Raw genomic sequence first — 19705 nt, 5'->3', positions numbered from 1 at the left:
CTCGCGCTAAGCGGCTTCCCCGGTCCTTTCCCGGGAGCGCTCCAACTTTTTCACTCCGCCCCTAGTGGGGTGGACAAAAAGGCTTTTTTTGTTTAGGTTTTTTTTTTGTTGTTGTTTTTAGTTGGTTGGTTGGGGTTTTTTTTCCCCTTAAAGCAATAAAAATGTTTTTGCTTTTTAAAGCAAACGTCTTCTACAGTGTTGTCACCTCGGCTGCGAACCCGCTTTCCAACGGGAGCGCTGGGAGCTGCAGCTGCTCGAGGGGAAGGGGAGAAGCTCCAGATCGCGATGGGGCGGGCGGGCCCCGCTCCACCGTCCGTGTCCCTGCCCGGCACTGCCGGGGGTGTCCCTGTATGAGCCGTAGGCGAAGTGCTCGAGGACAGCCTGTGAAAGTTGAGCTGGACCTTGCAGTTCAAGGCTTTAGGTGCGATCCGTACCTGTGCAATGTGTGTTTCCGGGAGAACACCTTGGTTTGGAAGGGAGCGAGTAGCAAACGAGTTGTCCCAACGTGCCTGTGTGGAACTGACTGCGGGGTTTGTTGCTCATCACCGATAAGTGTGTGTTTAATGATAACTCAGAATATCCCGCTGGGTAGCCAATGCTGACTAGAAATTGTTGATGCTACCTCATTCTTGGCTACTCAGAGAGATAACCACCCCTTTATGCATATTTCAATAGAATTTAGTGAAAATACACACAGATCGTATATGTGCTAAAATTTTAAATATCCGTTTAAATTCATAGTCTTTAAAGATAATTTTGCTGAGGTACAGCAGAAGTTGTACTGAAATTGGTACTATGAACACATATAGACATAATACCGAAGGGGGGAAGATGACTCCAAAAGTGTTTCACAATATCATCTTTGCCTGAATATTGAATAGGGTGTAAGACCTACTTCTGAATCTTTCCCTCTATCATACCCATGGCCTAATAATGAAAATTTTGAGAAATCTGTACAGTTGAATTTGGATAGTAATGCTGTATTTTAATCTGTGGATATGAGATCGAGAAATTTTCTTAGTTTACACATGATGATGGATTTAGTCTAGTTACTGGCTGGTACTCTGACATGACCAAATGTACCTTTAGCAGACTAAACAAATTCCTTGCAGATTTGAGCATGCAGATGTGTAACTAAGAAGTACTATGCTTCTAAATCAGTTGGAAGTTTAGTAGGCTAGATATTTTTGCCACATATATTTTCAGGCAGCAGTGCCTGAATTGAAACAGCTGCAGAGAATCCCTGTTGTAACAAACACTCCTGATTTACCCCTTCAAAAGCAAGATCACTCTGTAAGGTCATAAGGTGCCACCTGCAGGGTGTGTGGTGCCTACCACAAGCACAGCTCCAGCAGAAACCCATTTCATCGCTTATATAGTTATTAACAACTTTAAACTGAAATCTTTTCAACCCTCAGGGAGTTTGCAAAAATACAGACAAAATTAGGAGTGAGTTTTACAACAAGCAGTCTTGGGCTTGAACATTTAATATTGTTTTATGAGCATCAAAGGTATGAAGTTCTTATCAATACAGACATAGAAGCAAAGGTAATTTTCTGTTAAATTATAGTAAATTGAAAGCATAGTTTTCTAAGTTATCCTTCTGTAGTAGCACAGCAGGAGGCTCTTGCTTCCAGTGAAGTGCAATCACCAGAGCTGGCCAGAGAACTCAGGGAGAGGGTTTAACAGAGCTGCTGTTGCTTTCAGAGGAGCTCTGCTCCACTGGTAACATTATTTCAGTTTTTGAGATTATATTCTTAAGAATAGTTTAAACAGTGTGATTTTACTCAGAATGAGATTAATCAATGAACATGACAATGTAAGAAAATACATAGCAACTAGGAATTAGGCTTCACTGACATGCAGCACACCTTGCTTGGAATTCCTAAGATACTCTGTTTTGTTGTATTTGACTAGTAGATTTAAAGATAAATGTATATGAATGATCTATAATTCTGCTGTTAAGAATATGTAATAGTTTTAAAGCCTAGTAAGGGCAATTTTGAAATGCAATTAAATATTTAACGTGATTTAATTTCATAATGATTCTTTTTGTGATAAATGGTTTTGACTTTTTTCTTCCCCTGCATACCTGTCTTCAGGATTTCACGTCACTATTACACATGAAACTAGAATTTCTGTGAGGATACCAGGGGGCGATGAGAGCACTGATATCTTTGTAAAGGTAAGCAACATTTTTAAAATTCCAGTAATGATTAACCATTTTACATTGCCTTTTAGCACAATTTCTCTTCTATATACGGGCATTGGAAATGCTCGTTTCAGTAATTCTGTGTGCATTTTCTCTAAAGTCTATTAAAATATGCATAAATGAATCCATAAATACTATACATTGATAAATATTATTATGATAACTGAAGATAGTTTTTACAGACTTGATTCTTTCTCTTTCAGAACTCCTCACAATCAATTCTGTTGGAGGATTTGTGTGTTTTCTCCCTGCTGCTCTACTTGTGGCTGTATGTGCTGCAGTAGTTCATCATAGATCGAGGTAAGAGTTCTTACTTTTTCAAGTTTTAGTACTCTGTAATTCCTGCTGTTTGAGTTTTGCTGCAAGCATCCTTTTAGACAAGATCATGTGAAGAGACCACCTTTTAGGTATCATCGTAATGGAAACTGTCTCAAGTTTGTTTAGGAAGCTCCAGATGTGGCTGTATCAATGTTTCTGTTTAAATCATTGCTGTGCTTTTGAAGGGAGCTGCCCATGAGCCTCTCTCTGGTTGGGTTTGTATCGCAGGGTGGGTTTGTATTGGGCAGCCTAAATGCCCTCAGATGAAATTAAACTGGAAGTTGTACCTTAATGAATCTGACACTGTCAAACTGCTAATTGCTGTGCAGACCATGGGACTGGACTAGGGCTGGGCTGCAGAAACTCCCCTGAAATACTCAGTGCAGAAATGTGTTCCTTGGCCCCAAGGGTTTGTTCTGTCATCTCTGCCATTCTCCCACAGCCTTTTCCCTTCAGTTGCTTTCTTCCTAAATGGAGAGTAAATATTGAATCTCTTCCAACAAATAGCACTTCTGTAACTAAGGATTATTTGTTGGGAGAGAGAGCCCATAGACCTGTACCACAGAACTGAGGTTGATGCTGGCTGTATAAAATTGCAGCTAGTTCTTTTGGGTGTATTATATTGATTTTTGCAAAATAGGGAAAAAAGCAGACTCTACCCTGGATAATGAAAAGCTAACAAGAGGTTTTGATGATAAGAACCAGCAAGAAAAAAAAAACACTCCACTTCCAAATTCTTTTCTTTTCACTGAATAATATAATTTATTTGTGCTGGTTTAAAAGTTAACCAGCAGGGGAAATGAACTCAACTCAAAAGAGAGATTATAAGTCAGAATAACAATTTATTTAAATAGTACAATAAGTACAATTATACAGACAGACAATTGGTCTTAACCCACAAACCCAAATGTATAACCCAGCACCCTGGGGCATGAACAAAGTGGTGTTCCTTGGCCCCCCCCCGAGTCCAAAGTAAAGGGAGAGGGGGGGAAAAACCTGCTGGTGGGAGAGCTGTTGCAGTCTGGTCAAAAGTGGTGATTGCAGTCCAGTTGAGGGTGGTGGTCTCAGTCCGGTTGAGATCAGTGAGCTGCAGTCTTCCTCTGGATCCCACGAGTGGTAGAAAAGTTCTGAAACTCCAGGTTTATACATTCTCCAGTTCAGGCAGGAATGGTCAATCCTTCCCTCAGAGCGGGGGAATTCCATAAAAGGAAATGGTCAATCCTTCCCTCAGAGCGGGGAATTCCATAAAAGGGTATGAGGACAGGAACACCCCCCACAGGCAGCCCCCCCAACAGTTTTTGGGAAATAGCATGGAGGGCCATAGAATACACAGTTTTGGGCTATACCCATCCAGTGATGAATCGGTCCCAGTTGTTCTAACTAGGACATTTTTTTATTACATAAGTAAAATACCAACAGCAACTGTACTTTTAATTCGTCATTTCACTTTTTTCCATAACGATCACTTATATAACAACTTCATCTCCTGGTCATGTTAGGGTAGGAGTCAGAGTAAGACATTAAACCCATAGCTGCACTCTTCAGCTGTTGCTTCTGTGTCCATGGACCTGGAATGAAACTTCTTAACATCTGTCTCATCAACATTTTATACAAAGTTCCCACATTGTGCAATTTTAATATACATAACCTGTACAGTATAAATACAGTTAATTTGGAGATGACTGTGGTACTCTGTACACAGAATTCAATGCCTACAATTCCAAAGTTGAAGTGTAGCAATGCTGAAGTCACGTGCATTCAGTAAGATTGTTTTTGCAACACTTCTGGAAAAATCTCAGTTGAAGTCAATATTAATAAAATACAAAAATATATAGCAGCAGAAGATCAATACATCTGTACTGGAAAAAAAAAAAAAAAAGGGGGCATTTGGGGAAAGGAATCTTGAGTTAATCAGGTTCCACTGCAGCCACATCCATCACCACACAAATGCAGCTCGTTCTCGTAGCATTCGGACACCGAAGCGCTGCCACTCCCGCTGGTAAATCCAGAGCTCCTGAGTTGTGTCAAGACAGGCCAAAACTGCACCTCCCTTCCAGGCAATTAAGCGTGGATCCATATCCTAAATTCAAAACACAGATTGCACACAATCACTGGGCTGATTTTGCATAGTTCTCCAAAGCTGTATCCTACTTTTTCTAACACTATTCACCACTTAGAATCCTGGGGGGTTGGGGAGGAGAAAGGGTTTTTCAATATTATCTAGGAAAAAATAGTGAGATAAAAATATGTAAAGAATTTTTAAGATATTTTGAGAAGTCACTTTTTTTTTTTTTTAAGATGCCTTTTAGGCATGTCATGAAAATTCTGCCTTAAGCAGTGGAGGCTCTCAAATATACTCAAGTTTTAAATTTACAAGTTTTGCCTGATTAATGCCAAATGAAAATTGATCTTAATGCCATGTTTTCTTTTACCTTAATACTAATTTAAAAAAAAATACATCACAATTTCTTGCTGAGGAGACAGGTTAACTTCACAGGCTAGTACTAACTGTTTCTTTAAGAATAGGGCCTTTGGCTAATAAACACTTCAGTGATCCATACCAGTAACACTCTTGCTCTGCCTTTAACTTCCTGCCTCTAACTGGCCAGTGCCATGTGATAAGCTGAAAGCTCTCCTAAATCTCAGATATTCAACTACTCTGTGGTTTTGACAGAATTTTTTACTTTTAATTTTTCAAAGATTTTGACCAATCATAATTGATTGACCATTTAGCTCTCAGTTAATAGTTACCTTAGGTCTTGTGATGACTTCAACATTTTCAACAACTCTTCTGAAAGAAGGTGGCATTTTGTTTAGAATTCGGTGTTGAAGGAACTCTTGAGCTTTATGAAACATAAGGCCTCCTCCCACTACTAAGATGGAGCTGTACATCTTCTTTTTTGTATCATCAGATGCTGGAATGAATGGATATATAGAAATATCTGCAGTTTTTAAAGTTAATATGGTCTGTATTTGTATTACAATTAATTTAGCACAAGTCAAACCAGAATGGAAACTGATGTTTGATTTTAAACTTTTTTCTATTCCCTGGAGATTCCAAACATGTAGCTCAAGAAACTTCAACAAAGATGCAAGTGTAAGAAACAGTGTAGCTACTCTCGAGATGATAAAATTTAGGGACATATGTCTTTATATTCAGTAAAATACAGGGGTTACATAAATCCACACTGATTTTTCTTTTTGGGAAGACTTTTAGAGACTTGTACAAATGTAATTCTTACCACAGCAGTCGATACTGTGAAGGATGGCTTTGTCAAGGCCCAAGGCTTTGCCTTCAAACTGAGAAACAGCAGTTTTCCTGGACATGTGAGCAGTTAAAGGCTCCTCTGAATCATTGCCAGATATCATACAATCACTCTGGGAAGATCCCAATTCCACTTCTTGTGGGTAGATCCTCTCTGAAATGTCTGAGGTTTGGCCCCTCAATTCTCCCTCAAATGCACCAGGCTTTGACATGGATTTTCTATCAGCTGTAGCTTTTGCAGACTTAAAAATCAGAAAAGAAGCTGAACTATGAGAAATGCAAAAATATCTTCAGCAGGTTACTCAATACAAAGACTTAACTAAACCCCATTGTACTTCCCTTCACCTTTTTGCACAGTAAGGTTAAGCACTGCATTATTACCTCATCTGTTAATTTTTATTTTAATCCCCACATTCAAAGTAAGGGTTTTATTTTGAACTCCATCAGATTGATCAATCCTATAATATGAAGCCTTCTTAGACTCTGAAAATGCAGAGTTCTAATTAAAGACTTGTCTAGACATCCATAATTCCTTAATCTAAACATATTCTTTAATACTTCTGACCCAGGTAACAAACTTTGGTCTCTGAGATGAGCTAATGAGTCCTCATTTTATTCCCCAATTAAGTAATACTTAATGAAAAATAAAACCAGCATTCACACACCTGCTCCTGCTTACTTTGTGTGGCTAGCAGGTAATGTTCATCATGAGGATCCTCAGGGTCACCTTGTGACCTGTGTTGTAAAGTTGTCATTTTTTGTCCAACAATTCCAAAAGTTGCCGGATAAAACAGGGCCATTGGAGCCTGAAGAATGAGAGATTTGGTATGAGTTTACTATTCAGTTTTTCTTTTTTACTGTAAAAAAAGAAAAGCCTGGCTCTATTTTTCCTCACAACTCAAAATTAAATAGAGGTGGTTTTTTTCCAAGTAGTTTGTAACAGACTGAAGCATCTTTTCCTTTGTATAATTTAAAAAAGTCCAACAAATACACTTGTATGTGTATACAAGTTTTGTTACAGATTCTGGCATTGTATGATAAATACTCAAATACAGTTTGTTACAAAATTAGAAAATTCAATGGTGAGCAGAAAAACTTGCAAAATTAGCATTCCTTCCTTGCACTTGAAGGATAATCATCATATGCAGTTGAAGCTACAACCATTCTGACTAAAGCTAGTTAGGAAGTCTTGTGTGTCCACTAGTGCTGCACTGGGCCCTTTCATACCTTTGGTAATTAATTTTAGAACTGCCAACAAGAATAGTTTAAGAACAATTCATAAATTACATGGGTTTAGTAGCACTGGGCCCATATGAAGTGAGGCTCTGAGTCTTAATGCTCAGTACAATTCTCATTATTAAATTAAAAAAAAAAATCACCTGTAATTTTTCATCCCCTAATCGGAACTGGTATAATAAAGCCGGAGAATCCGGATGTCGAATTTGGAACTCATGATCTTGCAATCCAGAAATATCCTAAAGTCAAAAACAACGTAAGCAAAAATTTGTCTCTTTTATATTTATCAAGCCACATAATCTATTTAAACTCTAGGAAACAAAAAAAAGTAACTAAACTCTTCAAACTATGGATTTCATTTACCTATTCTTGAATTCTTTAAGTTTTACTTGGAGAACACACTATTTTCCCCCTCTCACCTGGTCTAGATGACAAAATGTCTCCTTTAGGTGCTGCAGCAGCAGGCAATCCAACTTATTAGTTAACTGACAGTCTCTATATGGGAATCCTGCTCGTTGCATAAGCCAATAAAAACACCTTGACACATCAGATCCTCCATATGCAAGGCACAGCCTAAAGCACAGAGAAGAAGAAAATTTTTCTGTTTATTTGCTGAAACACTGGCTGCCTGTAGTAGCATGCAAAGGACTACTTGGAAAACGTTCAACATGCTAGGATCATGACTTTCCCACGGTTTGCAGAGCACAGTATCAATTCTGAGCAGCTCTGCCTGTTTTGGTTTTTTTTTAAAGACATCAGAATTCTCTAAGGTTCATATTTTAACAGATGACCCTGTTACATGGCTCACAGTAAAAAAACCCAAATGGTATTTATGGAAAATTTTTCCTTTTTAAAGTCAAGCCTTTGGTAAGCAACTAAGTACATGCTTGTAATAATCCTGCATATTCTAAGATACCTGGTGTTGCGATGGGAAACACCATCTTCTACACAGCAAACACTTGTCTTCTGATCTCCCACATCTACAATACATGCACTGCTTAAACCACTTCCAAAGGTAGCACAGACAGACTCCTGGTGCACAATAATTCCTGGCAATAGGAGAAAAAATTATATTAAATTCGTGCCAAGCTCCAGTCATGTTGCTGACATTTAGAGGACATTTTCATGTCTTTTAAGGATCTGCAAATGGTCTGACTCTGCCCTGAAAGACTCTGTATTTAATGAAGAGGGAGTCAAAGATATTTAGAGATTTTTTTTGTTGGGTGAGCCTTTAAAAGTTCTGAGAAAGCTAAGAGCAGGGTGGATGCCTATATTCAAATAACCCTTTTTTGTATTATTATTATTATTTTGCTTCTAAACTTTTTTTTTTTTTAGCTGGCATTGCAGGGTTTTGGTTATCAGATGCATATGAATTGTTTTCCTAATTTTTTCTAGTTTTAATCAAGTAGCATTACCATTAGCATTTTAGCTACGCTCTTTAAGTACTTATAAAATAAGGTCCAATTTCCCCCTCTATTTTCCTTTCAATCTACCTTTAACTTTGCAAATGAGTACATTTGTATCACAAGCCCACACTTAAACCTGAGATGTACTGGAGGTTTCAGTCTGTCCTTCTAAGCAATGAAGGGAAAAAACAGCTTAATTGAGGTGTGCTTTGTAGACAGTAAGTAGAATTATTTTTTGAAGGCAAATGTTTTTAGATAAAGATAATTCAGTTATGCTGTATAATTAGTTCACCTCTTTACTAAATTACTATTGAGGAAATGGCACCTTCAAGAGTTAATAACGCTACTTTCTGACTTGCATGTATCAGGTGACTAATAAGCTTTTTATTTTTTTCTTGGTATTCTTCCTATCCCACTGCAAATTCTTCTATCCCAGTGCTAGTACATTTTTACAGAGTACTACTAGGTAGTAGTGTTCCCATTACTGCTATTCAAAAACTTGTGAGAATTCAAACAAAGCATCATCTAGTACCATTCTGCTCAAAAATTAAAATAGCCAATATGGCTTGTTCATTTTAACATGATGAAACAAATCAAATCAAATCTATATATATACATGTGAACAAAATTTAAATCTCATGAGATCATTCCCTCTTTTCGCAGTATTTATTTACCACCTACTTAATTCCTTCAGATAAGAAGTCTCTTTTTGTAAAATGAATGTCTTTGATTAGATGTAGAACAGGTTAAATGGGTTCACTGTTTAAGTAATAATATTTAAGTGTATATTCTGCTGAGAGTGATATTTGGAAACTGTTTGCACTTTGTATTGATCTATTATTAAACAACAGCAGTTTTAATCTCCAACATCTTACAATTAACTTACTGTTTGCCTAGTCTCTATCATTTAACTTATTATTCTTGTCCACTTTTCCTGTTCATTCCTTGCATAGCTAATAAAAAGAAATGACTTTGCAGAACCAAAGGTACTACTACTACTCTGATATATTTTAAATTAAGTATGGTTGGGTTACTGTGCCTTCTGTAATGACTTTCTGTGTTTTCTCTACATGTGAAATCCAAGCAAGATGGTTAAAAATGCAGCAGTGCTTTCCAGAAAACAAGCTAGAAACTTACAGAAGTTTATCTGAAAGGAAATTTTCATCAGAGGGCTTTCCAGTCTGGAAATAAACATCCAGAAGAAGCTAAGAATTGCTTGGTTGTTTTGCTTTTATTTTTTCATTTTATGTGCTTAAGCCAACTCTGAAACTTCCTATCATGTCATCCCCAGAGGGGACAGAAGCAGCATCTTCCATCATACCCTTTTGTTTTGAAGGCTAAGAATCTTAATACTCTGTAGAGCTAAAATCGTGCATTTTAGAAATACTTAAGAAATCAGACTGTTGCTACTTTTGCCTCAGCTGAATGAGAAGCCCACAGTCAGAATTTGTAACAGCAAACCAAAAAACTTGTTTCAATACTAGCCAACCATTCTGCCCCTTTAAAAGAGACAACAGTGACGTGAATAGTAAAAGATGAAGATGTTAGTCCCAGCCAAAGTGGGATTGATGTGCAAAAATATGCATTAAAGGAAAAAAAATTCTTAATTAATCATTAAGTTCTTGCTCAAGTATTGTTTTACCTGAGAAGCCCATCTTCATTAGGATCATATTTACCAGTTCTTTCACGTGTTGTTTATTATAGATGTCTGGAATTAGCAAAATGCATCTGTAGTACTGAAGACAAAAACAGTAAATTAAATCCAGCTCTCAAATTAAGTTTCTCTTTACATTCTTGAACATGTGATGCTAAGGAAGAAAGTACGATATACAGGTTATTAAAAAAAAGCAAAATTTTAGAAAAGGGGAAGGTTTTTAATACTTAAAAAAAATGAGTTCAAAGTCCGTGCCAAGCTAATAGTTTATAGGCCACTAAAATGTTTAAAAGTGCATCAGACATGAGAAAAACACCTGGTTGGCAAGGGTAAGGAATTATACAAGTATTAGGCCACTCTTCCTCAGGTGCCTCCTTTACAGTCAATAAAAAAGCCCAAACGAATGAAGCCTAAGACTGTGAAATGTCTATAACAGCATTTCTAAACTTCCTCCTTAGAAGTTCTATAAACAATTTTTGTCTTAAAGCCACGGACAAAGTTCCAAATGATGTCTTAGGAACCATGCTCATAGAATGTATTTGTTAAGAAAAGCACCAGTAAGAGGCTCGCAATAACAGCAAGTTAATTCTCTTTTACAGTTCCATTTATAGTAGTAGTACCATTTATGGGCATACAGCCCACCTAAATGTGTTGTTCACAGCTCACCTTCAGGTCTTTCAGTGGTATTTCCAGATATTTCTGTATTGCATGTGACCATATAACTTCAAGGTCTGCTAATACTGCAGTGAGGGAGCCACCAGGTCCCGGGTGGAGATTCAGCTGCCCTCTTCTAATGGGCCAGTGTATATTATAAGAATCCAATGGATTAACATACAGTGCCTGAAAAGAAGAGATGATGTTCTGTGCATTGCTTTCCCCCCGAAATTAGCAACAAATATTAGAATGAAAAATATTTCAGAAGCAGATATAATAAGACATACAGCAGCACTCAGATCAATGTGACAGAAATACAGTGGATTTCATTGTAACAGGGCTTGATTGAAACTATTGTAAAGACACTAAATACGTTGTTTAAATTGTTTGAATGTTCTTACCCGTGGACATCTACTGAACAAAACAGTATATTTTTCCACTATCTCAAATGAGGAATTAAAATAATTCTAGCTCTTTGAAGTTCATGAATACCTAGTTACTCAGCAGCAATTCCATGTACTGATATTTTTATCAGTTTCTTGCCTTTTCTCTGATTTATGCCATATGGACAAAGTTCTCACCTAGTCCCTGCAGAAACACTGATTTCTAGCAGCAAAAGAACCAAGACACTTATTAGGCAGATGGGGGAAACCCTCAGGTCTTGCTAAATGATAACAAACATTCAATTACTTCACAGTAAAGTTTCTCACATATTGCTTGGCTAACTTCATGTGTCTTGCAGTACATACTAACTTGTATCAAATGGCTGCTGCTGACATGGTTGCATTTAAACATACGAAGCCTCATTCAGCAGGAAAAGAAATCTTACCTCTTCTCCTACCAAAAATTCAGGATGATTTGATGTGTTTGTCCACTTGGCCCCAGAGCTGTGGTCCAAAATAGCTGGTCGCATCTGTCTGTTGTATGACCTGGCCTGAAATGTAATCAAAACAAACCCTGTCGATAAATATTTCACCAGTCACTTTTTTGCAAGGAAGAAAAAGGAAACACCCCTTTGGCCCCACCCCTCGAGGAAACGTTTTAAATCTTAATTTTCTCAGATCTTCAGAGACAGGTTGCGCAATAGCATTATCCATAATCGCTGTAAAAAGGACATCTATACTTGTCCACTAAAACACACCAAAGGACTATATGAATGAACAATTCAATAAAATCTTAAGAATGAGTTACCTGATCAGGTGACACTGGAATACGCCTCGCTCCATTCGACATCTTTTTGGACCATATTGCTTGGTCCACCATTTTAAGGCCATTTTGTCTCTGCTCAGTGCTTTCAGGTTTCTAAGGAAAACCCCAAATATACAATGTAAATACTTACTTTCTAACTACATGTCTGCACACTGGTAATACTGAAGCTATGGTTAAAGAATGAAATCATTACTGTGGTTGATAGACTGTAGAAAGGACAGAGATTTGTACAATGCAAAATAAATGTATGCTTATTTTTAAAGAAATTATTTTTTATATTAGAGTTCCTAACACTTATTTATTGAAATCAACTTGAATCTTTTAAGTGACTGGAGTGGCTGCTGGACTTTATCTCTGAAATGATGCAGTCAGGCCATTTTTTAACTACAGAAATATCAAGTACAAGCAAAAATGTTTAAATAGATCTCAATTATTTAAATCTGACATTTAATATTAGAGACAGAAATTTGATTAATTTTTATTTTTTTACAGATGCAGATTAAGACGACTAGATCTATTTTTTAAGCAGGCTGGAATAAAACTACTTGCTGTGTTATCTAAATCACAAATCAACTTGCAACCAATACATTCACAAATGGAGAAGTCCAATTTTAATCCTACAGCTGGCATTCTATCAAAAGAAATACCCAGTGTGGTACCAGACCACAGCACAGGGAAATCAACATGCATAAACCCTCAATCTATCAATTTATTAGATTTAGTTCATTACAAACAAATCAAATAGAACCCAATCATAGACTGGTGCAAACCTATTGACAGCGCATTAAAAGCATGAAAAAAAAGTGGAACTTCAGATGTATTCTCCTCTGGAAAAACACAGAGTATGAGGGGAAGATATGCACTATACAAAGATGCAATAGAGGTGGGGAACGAACACACGGATTTTAGCGGTCCGGGAGGCCGCGCCGCGGTGTTTCCCGGCTTACATTGAGGCCGTCCCTGAGGAGCCAGCTGTCCCTGTAGGCCGCCTGGCCCTGCTGCTTGTGCCGCCGGGCGATGACGTGCGGGATGCCCGCGGGCAAAGTGTCCGTGGCTCTCCCGAGCCGCAGGGTGGTCGAGCCGGGGTGGATCACCACGATGAAGTTGCTCTGTATTTGCTGAAAGCAGCACAACGCGCACGGAGTGAGATAGAATTCCCGCGCCGTCCTGGAACTCTCCCTACGCCCACGTGGAGCCCACCTGCGCTTCCACGCCCCCCCCCCCCCTGCGCTTCCACGCCCCCCCCCCCCAGGCAGCCAGGCCTTTAAAAGGCCGAGCCCCGGGCCGGGCCGCCCGGCAGCGGGCGAGGAGGAAGGGGTGCCTGCTCTGAGCGGCCGCGGCCGGGCCTCAAAAACCTTTCCTGCAGGGAACTCGGGGCACGCGCGGGGACGAATGGGCCGCCTTAAACGCCGCGCTGGCTCCGCGCTTCCCGGTAGCGCTCTCTTGTCCTCCCCGTTCTCACGCCTCGCCTTCTCCGCCCTGGGTCATGCTCCGGCGGACGGAAGTCGCGTCTTCCGGGGCCGAGCGGAAGCTGCGCCTGGCGGAGCCGAGGGGAAGCCGCGTCTTCCGGGGCCGAGCGGAAGTTACGTCTGCCGGGGCCGAGCGGCGCCGGGCGGGACCCGCGCCCGGCACCGCCCCTGGGCAGGTACCGGGGTGGGCTCGGCTTGAGGGAGTCACCGCTGCCCCTCGGGAAAGGGACGCGGGCCCTCGGTCGAGGGCGGCTCGGCAGCCCTCTGGCGCTGCCCCGGGCTGGTCGGCTGCAGCGGGTGCGGGGGACAGCGGCTGTTCCCGGCCACCCGCGCTGAGGGCCGAGCGGCGGCAACGAGGGAGCCTGGGGAGCAGCAGCCGATGCTGAGCTGGGCGGTTACTGCTGGTGGGACTGCAGGAGGGGTGACAGAGCCCCCCAACAGCTTAAAATACGCCTCTGTGTTAAGAGCGCAGCACAGCTGATGTACGCGGTGCACCTGTGAAGAGCTAACGATGGCCAGTCTACCTGTACACACCTGGTGCGTGGGCAGCAGGTTCCTCTGTGAGCTCTGCACGTGGGACGTTTGCGTGGAGCTGAGGAAGAGCTGGGTTTTAAGGCTGAAGGATGCTGTTAACACAGCAAGTCGAAAGGTGGTAACTCTGTGTTGGGTACGCGTAGCAGGAGTGGGAGGCGCTGGAGGGGCCTGTTAACCGAGGGGCGCTGTCGGGTGTTTTAATTTCCTGCTCTAGAGGTGGGCAATACACTCAGTGCAGGCGGCTCCGGCTGCAGGTGCAGTGCGAGCTGCAGGGTGAGCTCTGGGGGACGGGAGCCCGAGGCAAGAGGCCGTGAACTGCCGACCCTTTGCACAACAGAGGGCACGGGGATGAGCGGCCCGGCCAGGTGAGGAGACACTCGGAGACACGGCAGGAGCCGCCAGCCGCCAGATATTCCACTGCTTAGACTGCGAGCGCGTAAAAGCCCAGGAGTTCCTTTGTTCGGGGTTCCTCCTCGGAGGCACCAGCTCGAGCTGTTATTTACTTATTGCACAAACATTAAATTATTTTAAGGATCCAGATGTCCGAGACTCTCCTATGGGAAAACCTAGGGTCGAGCCGGTAAGGAGACCTGGTCTGTGTGTTGAGTGGGGTGTGTGGGGAGTCAAGTAGGGCACCCATGGGCTCACTGGAACCACCTGCTGTGAAGGGGCCTCAATCCCAGCTCAGGTGGTGTGGGTGTGACTGCCAGAGTGGCTCCTGGATGGTTAGATAGCAAAGTTTCCTTAACAAGAGATTTATAGAGAGGCTTAAGTAAAAATTTTGCAGTGGCACCTTGTAGAAAATAATTTAATCTGGATTCTTGTCAGCTAATGTTTTCTCAAATAGGTCTAGCCCTCTCTAAACAAAACAAAAAACCCCCAAAAACCAACCAAACAAAAAATCCCCCAACAAACCAAATCCAAATGAGCCCCAGGAACAGTAAGAAATTCCCATCCTGAAATGGAGTAAAATAGATAAAAGGTAGTTACTGTCTGAAAGAAAATAACTTTCTGCATTAGCACACAGTATTTCAGTTCACTACCTTTTTCTTCATGTACTAAACCCAAGACCTAATTTTATTGAAAAAAACCTCAAAGTTTTACCGAAATTTGTACAGTAAATAGGCTTATACATTTGAGTAAGTTTATAATGGAGAAGGAGGCTGTTTCAAGAGGTGTTTATAAAACCCATTATGGGCCTTAAGGAAGCAAGTTTGTAAAAGGCAAGGACTGTAAAACAAAGTAATTTGTAAACTGCATCTTTAAAGTGCTTTTAGAGTGTCATTAATACCACGACAATACAGTAAAGTACAGAATGTTTGTCCTGACAAAGACAGAGTAAATACAAAACTTCTTAGGAAGCCCTGCTGTAAGTTTGGCTCTTGAGGGACCATCTGTATCAACTATAAATATGTATTTTTTTCTCATTTGAATAGCTAAGGACTTACTGTACTTTGGTTTCTAAAAATGATGAGAAAGTCAGCCTTGTGACAAGCCAAATATAATTTAATTATTACTTATTCAGAAACTATACAAAGACTTTAGACAGTAAACACGTATTTAATAAAACTGTGGTTCAGTTACACTGGATCCTTGAAGGAGTTCCCAGTACAACTTCATTAATCTGCTTATATCACAGAACAGTTTCCAGTCAGATGTACACATTCACAATATTCAAACTCATTTGGTCCACCACTAAACTCTTCTTCCTTTCATCTTGCAAATGTGTACACTTGTGCCTGCCTCTTCAGCAGGGATTTACCTAAAAGATAAAGCAACTGCAGTACATTTAAAGACAACAAGGCCTTTCTTTGTGAGATAAAATTAAGTAATAATTTTAAAATAAAACTGTTTTTAATTTAGCTAGATGACACATGCTAAAGACTTTGAAATTTTACTCCTGAGCAGGTTACACATTGCTGTGATTACCCGAAACCCATCCCCAGAGTCTTTGCTGGCCTCATGTCCAGTCAAAAAAGAAAAATAAACCCCTAAAACATCAAAGAAGCTTATCCTTTTTCTAGAGAACTGAAATACTGGCGTATGTGCTTTTTGGTTATGAACTAACTTTTCCCTATTAGACTTACAGGTAGTGATGGTAACACTTTTGTGATGGTAACAATAAGGAGTGATTGATGACAAGGACTGTTTACTTAGGTCTTGAAGTAAATTAAACCATACTGTATATACACACTGTGTTAGATGTAACTCTGACTAGCCAAAATAACTAATAAAACAGAATTAAAGTTCAGGCAGCTGAAAGAAATTTAAAGACCAGGGCTCTTGCCTCCATTTTTAAGCAGTTCTGATTTTTATACTTTACTGGAATTCAAGATTTCTATGGCTATATCATTGTAATAGGAAAAAAAAAGATTTTTACTAAGTCTTTTAACAATTTTATTATTTTCCTTCTTTTCTATTAAGTATCTATTTAAAATAAAAAAAACCTATATGTTATACAATAACTATTAGAAATGCAAAAAAAGTTTCAATTGCTTCTGATCTGGACAGGACTTTAAATTAGCAGCCAAAAAAAATGAAAAGCTATAAATAATTTTTTATAAGCTGTGTTCAAAAATCTTTGCTAACACTTTGTATATCCACTTCTGTGCACTTAAAAGCCACCATTTCTGACCCAAAATCTTTTAACATCCTTTCCCCCTCCCTTTTCTCCTCCACTTTAATGGTAAGTATCTACCATTTTGATTATCTGCCTGTTCTGGTAACTTCTGCAAAAGTTATACCTTAACCTTGATTATTGTAATTATGAAACTCCCCAATATTGAAAGCAGGATAGAGCAGATTGGGAATTACCTTCCTCATCCACCCCCAGCCATTGGTGGTGGACTGGGGCCTCCACCCCAGTGATTTATTCGACCCATCCTACGGCGAGGATTTGCTGGAGGCCTGAAAAGAAAGAAATTCTATTGTCATTAAACTTTTACACTAGAAATATAACACTGTCTCTAAATGACAGTACTTACTTAGAACCTTGGAAAAAAAATCAGTTTCTAACCCCACTTTCAAAAAAATTCTTTTATAATTCTTTAATAGTTTCAGAGTGTGTTAGGCTATATTATTTTTCAAGCTGTCCAAAGCTGTGTATTGTTATCAACAATAATACAGATAAACATTCTAGTTTTCCTACACAACCCAATTAATCTACTCAGATTCATGTGACTTTGCTAAGATAGGGAAAAAAAATCAGAACTGGTGTGAATATGAAAAAAATACCCTCTTCTGTCATTGTATCCTGAATAGGAGGAAGATGTATAACCTCTTCTTCTCAAATCTGGTTGAATAATGCTCTGGAAACTGAAAAATAAAACAAGAGTTAGGTGAATTGACTGGTAGATATAATTTATCTATTTTTGGATTGCAAGATAAGAAATCGCCTGAAAAACATTAAGTATGTTAAGGAATGAATGGCAATTCTTCTCCTACATATCAAACTAAAACCTGAAGTAATTCCAAATTACAGTGAGGCTCAAACTATAAAATCTCATTTTTGGGTAAATATGCAAGAAATGCATTAAGTATAAACTTGTAGCTGAAACAATCAAGAACTGTTGAACACATCACAAGAACTTTCTGTTTCTTAACTGGCTTTCATCTGGGGCCATAAATTTGTCATTACTGCTGTGTGATTATTTTTACATAGCCAGGACCTCTTGTCACCAGTAGAAATTCTCCAAGTAACCGCTTAATTATTAGATCAGCTATTAGACATTAGCTGTTTAACGAAAGTGTATGCTTTTTCTTTTTTGCATAGATGAAATGTAAGAAAACTCATTTGAACTTCCAAGAAGTTAGCATCACTTTTCATGCACTTTTTATTAATACTACTGTAGTGCTTAGTAAATAAAACTTTATTTATAGATGAGAATGCTAAAGAGTAAACACAACCCTTTTATTGTTGTGTTACTGATAGAACTGAGTAGTTTCTACCTATGTCAAATCTAAAATAAAGCTTACCAAAAGAATTAACTTGTACTTACAACAGAACCACAAAATCTGCTATGGACCAGAAGAAATCTGTTATAGATGACAGACTCCAAGGAGCCCGACTCCGGTTATCCAAAACTTGTCCTGTAACATATCCAGACACAAAACATCCTGTGATGTTCAGTGTGTGACACTGCACAGCACAGTACACCCCAGCATATCTGCTGAGTCCAGAATTTACAAATGAGAAACTTCACGTCATGGGCAACGGCGGCGAGTTTCACTGCCTAGACATAATTTATTGACCAAGCACTCGAACTACTGGGCTCACCATCGCCAAACGGGCTCTGCGTCCAGGAAACCTATAAAAAGTACCGGTGCAGCGGCGGTTTCCCCGCATGTTGCTTAAGTGCTGTTCTGTTACGCTCCCGGTGTTCGCAGACCACGCTCGGCCCCTTCAAAGTCCCCAAGCGCAGTTCAGAAGCCGGCGAGCTCAGCGCAGGCCGCGGGGAGCGCGGGGGGACGTGACACCGGCAAGGCCGGGCCCCTCCGGGCTCCCCTGGCAGCGGGCCCAGGGCCCGCGGTCACTGCCCGGTCACTGCCCAGACATTCCCCGCCCGGCATCCCAGTCCCTGTCCCTGCCCCTCACCGTTGGAGATGTAAACCATGGCGGCTCCTGCCCGCCGGCCCCGCCCGCTGCGCAGGAGCAGCAGGGGCGGCTGACGGGGCGCCCGGAGATCCTTCCGGGGCCGGAAGGCGGGGCTGTGGCGCTCTGGGGCGGTGCTTGGTGCCCGGTTCCTTTCCTAGAGATAGCGCAGCGGTGCTCAGCTCCCGTTAACGGGGAGTCACTCTGAGCACGCCGTATTAACGGGGAGTCACTCTCAGCACGCCGTATTAACGAGGGATACCCCTCAGCACCCTTGTTAACCGGGCGTCCCCTTCAGCACCCCCTGTTAATGAGGACTCCCCATCAGCACCCCGCTTAACGGGGACTCCCCCTCAGCGCCCTCTGTCAACGAGGTCCCCCTCAGCATCTCTTAACGAGGGGTCCCCCTCGGCAGCCCCTGTTAACGAAGAATCCCCCTCAGCCCCCCCGTTACCGAGTGTCCCTCTCAGCCCCTGTGCCGGGGGTGTCCCCTCGCCCCGCGGGGCCGGCCTGAGGCGGGCGGTGCTCGGGAGCAGCGTCTCCTCCCTCACAGCGGGCGGTTCTGCTTCACCTTAAACCATATTTATTTTAGGAGTTCCAGCGTCGTGTTGGAGTTTCTTTGGCGTGTCCTTTAAGCGTTTTAACAACAGTAACAGGAGTTGGTAGTCTGTCAGGGTTTCATAAAAACTAAACGTTCTTAGCCGCTTGCTGTAATAATGGTAGAAATACGACCAAGTCGAGAGATTATTTAACACTTTTGACTAAAGGGAACTTTTGTTCCTTGTATTTAATGACAGATATGTGGCTATGTATATTCCCATTATGTTTGTGGGAATGTTCAGCCCGAAGTTGAGCATTTGTTTTGTTTTATTTTTATAAAAGCTTTGCCCTGCAAATAGTGGCAGCATTTTTTTTCTCAGGGAGAATCTACGCATGGAAAATTGGAGGTAACTATGCAGCTATATAGACAAATTTAATATATTACCTCCTCTTTTTTTTAAGCTAAACCTGTAGACGAGGGATGTTTAATTCTGCTGGGCAATGGCAGTGAAAAATGAATGTAAAAGCACTTTAATACTTCCTTTGCAACAGCTATATTTTCCTAATAATGCAGTAAAGTCCTTTGCTAACAGGGGCACAACACAAGAGTGTCTTCT

At 40.6% G+C, this 19705-nt stretch overlaps 2 protein-coding genes across 4 annotated transcripts; both read right to left on the bottom strand.

The window, feature by feature from the left end:
- Positions 1-4466: 4466 nt before the first annotated feature.
- Positions 4467-13116, bottom strand: ACTR8 (actin related protein 8). Its single transcript, XM_008921258.3, has 12 exons — positions 12902-13116; positions 11937-12047; positions 11575-11679; positions 10758-10931; positions 10080-10173; positions 7948-8080; positions 7451-7604; positions 7175-7270; positions 6461-6601; positions 5773-6037; positions 5282-5445; positions 4467-4610 (listed from the first exon to the last, which is right to left on the bottom strand). The coding sequence occupies exons 2-12, from the start codon at positions 12006-12008 to the stop codon at positions 4467-4469; spliced, it is 1542 nt and encodes a 513-aa protein (XP_008919506.2). The 5' UTR covers positions 12009-12047; positions 12902-13116.
- A 2326-nt stretch (positions 13117-15442) lies between these two features.
- Positions 15443-18679, bottom strand: SELENOK (selenoprotein K). Of its 3 annotated transcripts, none has more exons than XR_003212639.2 (5): positions 18234-18374; positions 17956-18046; positions 17192-17272; positions 16772-16864; positions 15443-15719 (listed from the first exon to the last, which is right to left on the bottom strand). XR_003212639.2 is itself a non-coding variant. In XM_018068544.2 (5 exons), exons 1-5 carry the CDS (start codon positions 18568-18570, stop codon positions 15716-15718), a joined length of 288 nt encoding a protein of 95 aa, XP_017924033.2. In that variant the 5' UTR covers positions 18571-18679; the 3' UTR covers positions 15443-15715. The 3 variants fall into 3 exon arrangements, 2 of the variants coding, with proteins under 2 accessions (XP_017924033.2, XP_017924032.1); XM_018068544.2 differs by lacking the exon at positions 18234-18374 and adding an exon at positions 18552-18679; XM_018068543.2 differs by lacking the exons at positions 15443-15719; positions 18234-18374 and adding an exon at positions 18552-18679 and having other exon boundaries at positions 16768-16864.
- Between the last annotated feature and the right edge of the window lie 1026 nt (positions 18680-19705).

The sequence above is a fragment of the Manacus vitellinus genome, unplaced genomic scaffold (assembly GCF_001715985.3).
Source record: "Manacus vitellinus isolate BGI_N305 unplaced genomic scaffold, ASM171598v3 scaffold_14_pilon, whole genome shotgun sequence".
In the NCBI taxonomy this organism is placed as follows: Eukaryota; Metazoa; Chordata; class Aves; order Passeriformes; family Pipridae; genus Manacus; species Manacus vitellinus.
The sequence above is the reverse complement of the archived record's forward strand: the minus strand, read 5'-3'. Positions and strand labels throughout refer to the sequence as shown.

Excerpts from the sequence above, each read along its gene's own strand:
- ACTR8 (XM_008921258.3), bottom strand. The coding sequence starts at position 12,008 with ATGGTGGACCAAGCAATATGGTCCAAAAAGATGTCGAATGGAGCGAGG. Across the intron at positions 8,081-10,079 it reads AATGAAGATGGGCTTCTCAG|GAATTATTGTGCACCAGGAG; the intron begins GTAAAACAATAC and ends TCCTATTGCCAG. Across the intron at positions 7,605-7,947 it reads GTTTCCCATCGCAACACCAG|GCTGTGCCTTGCATATGGAG; the intron begins GTATCTTAGAAT and ends TCTGTGCTTTAG.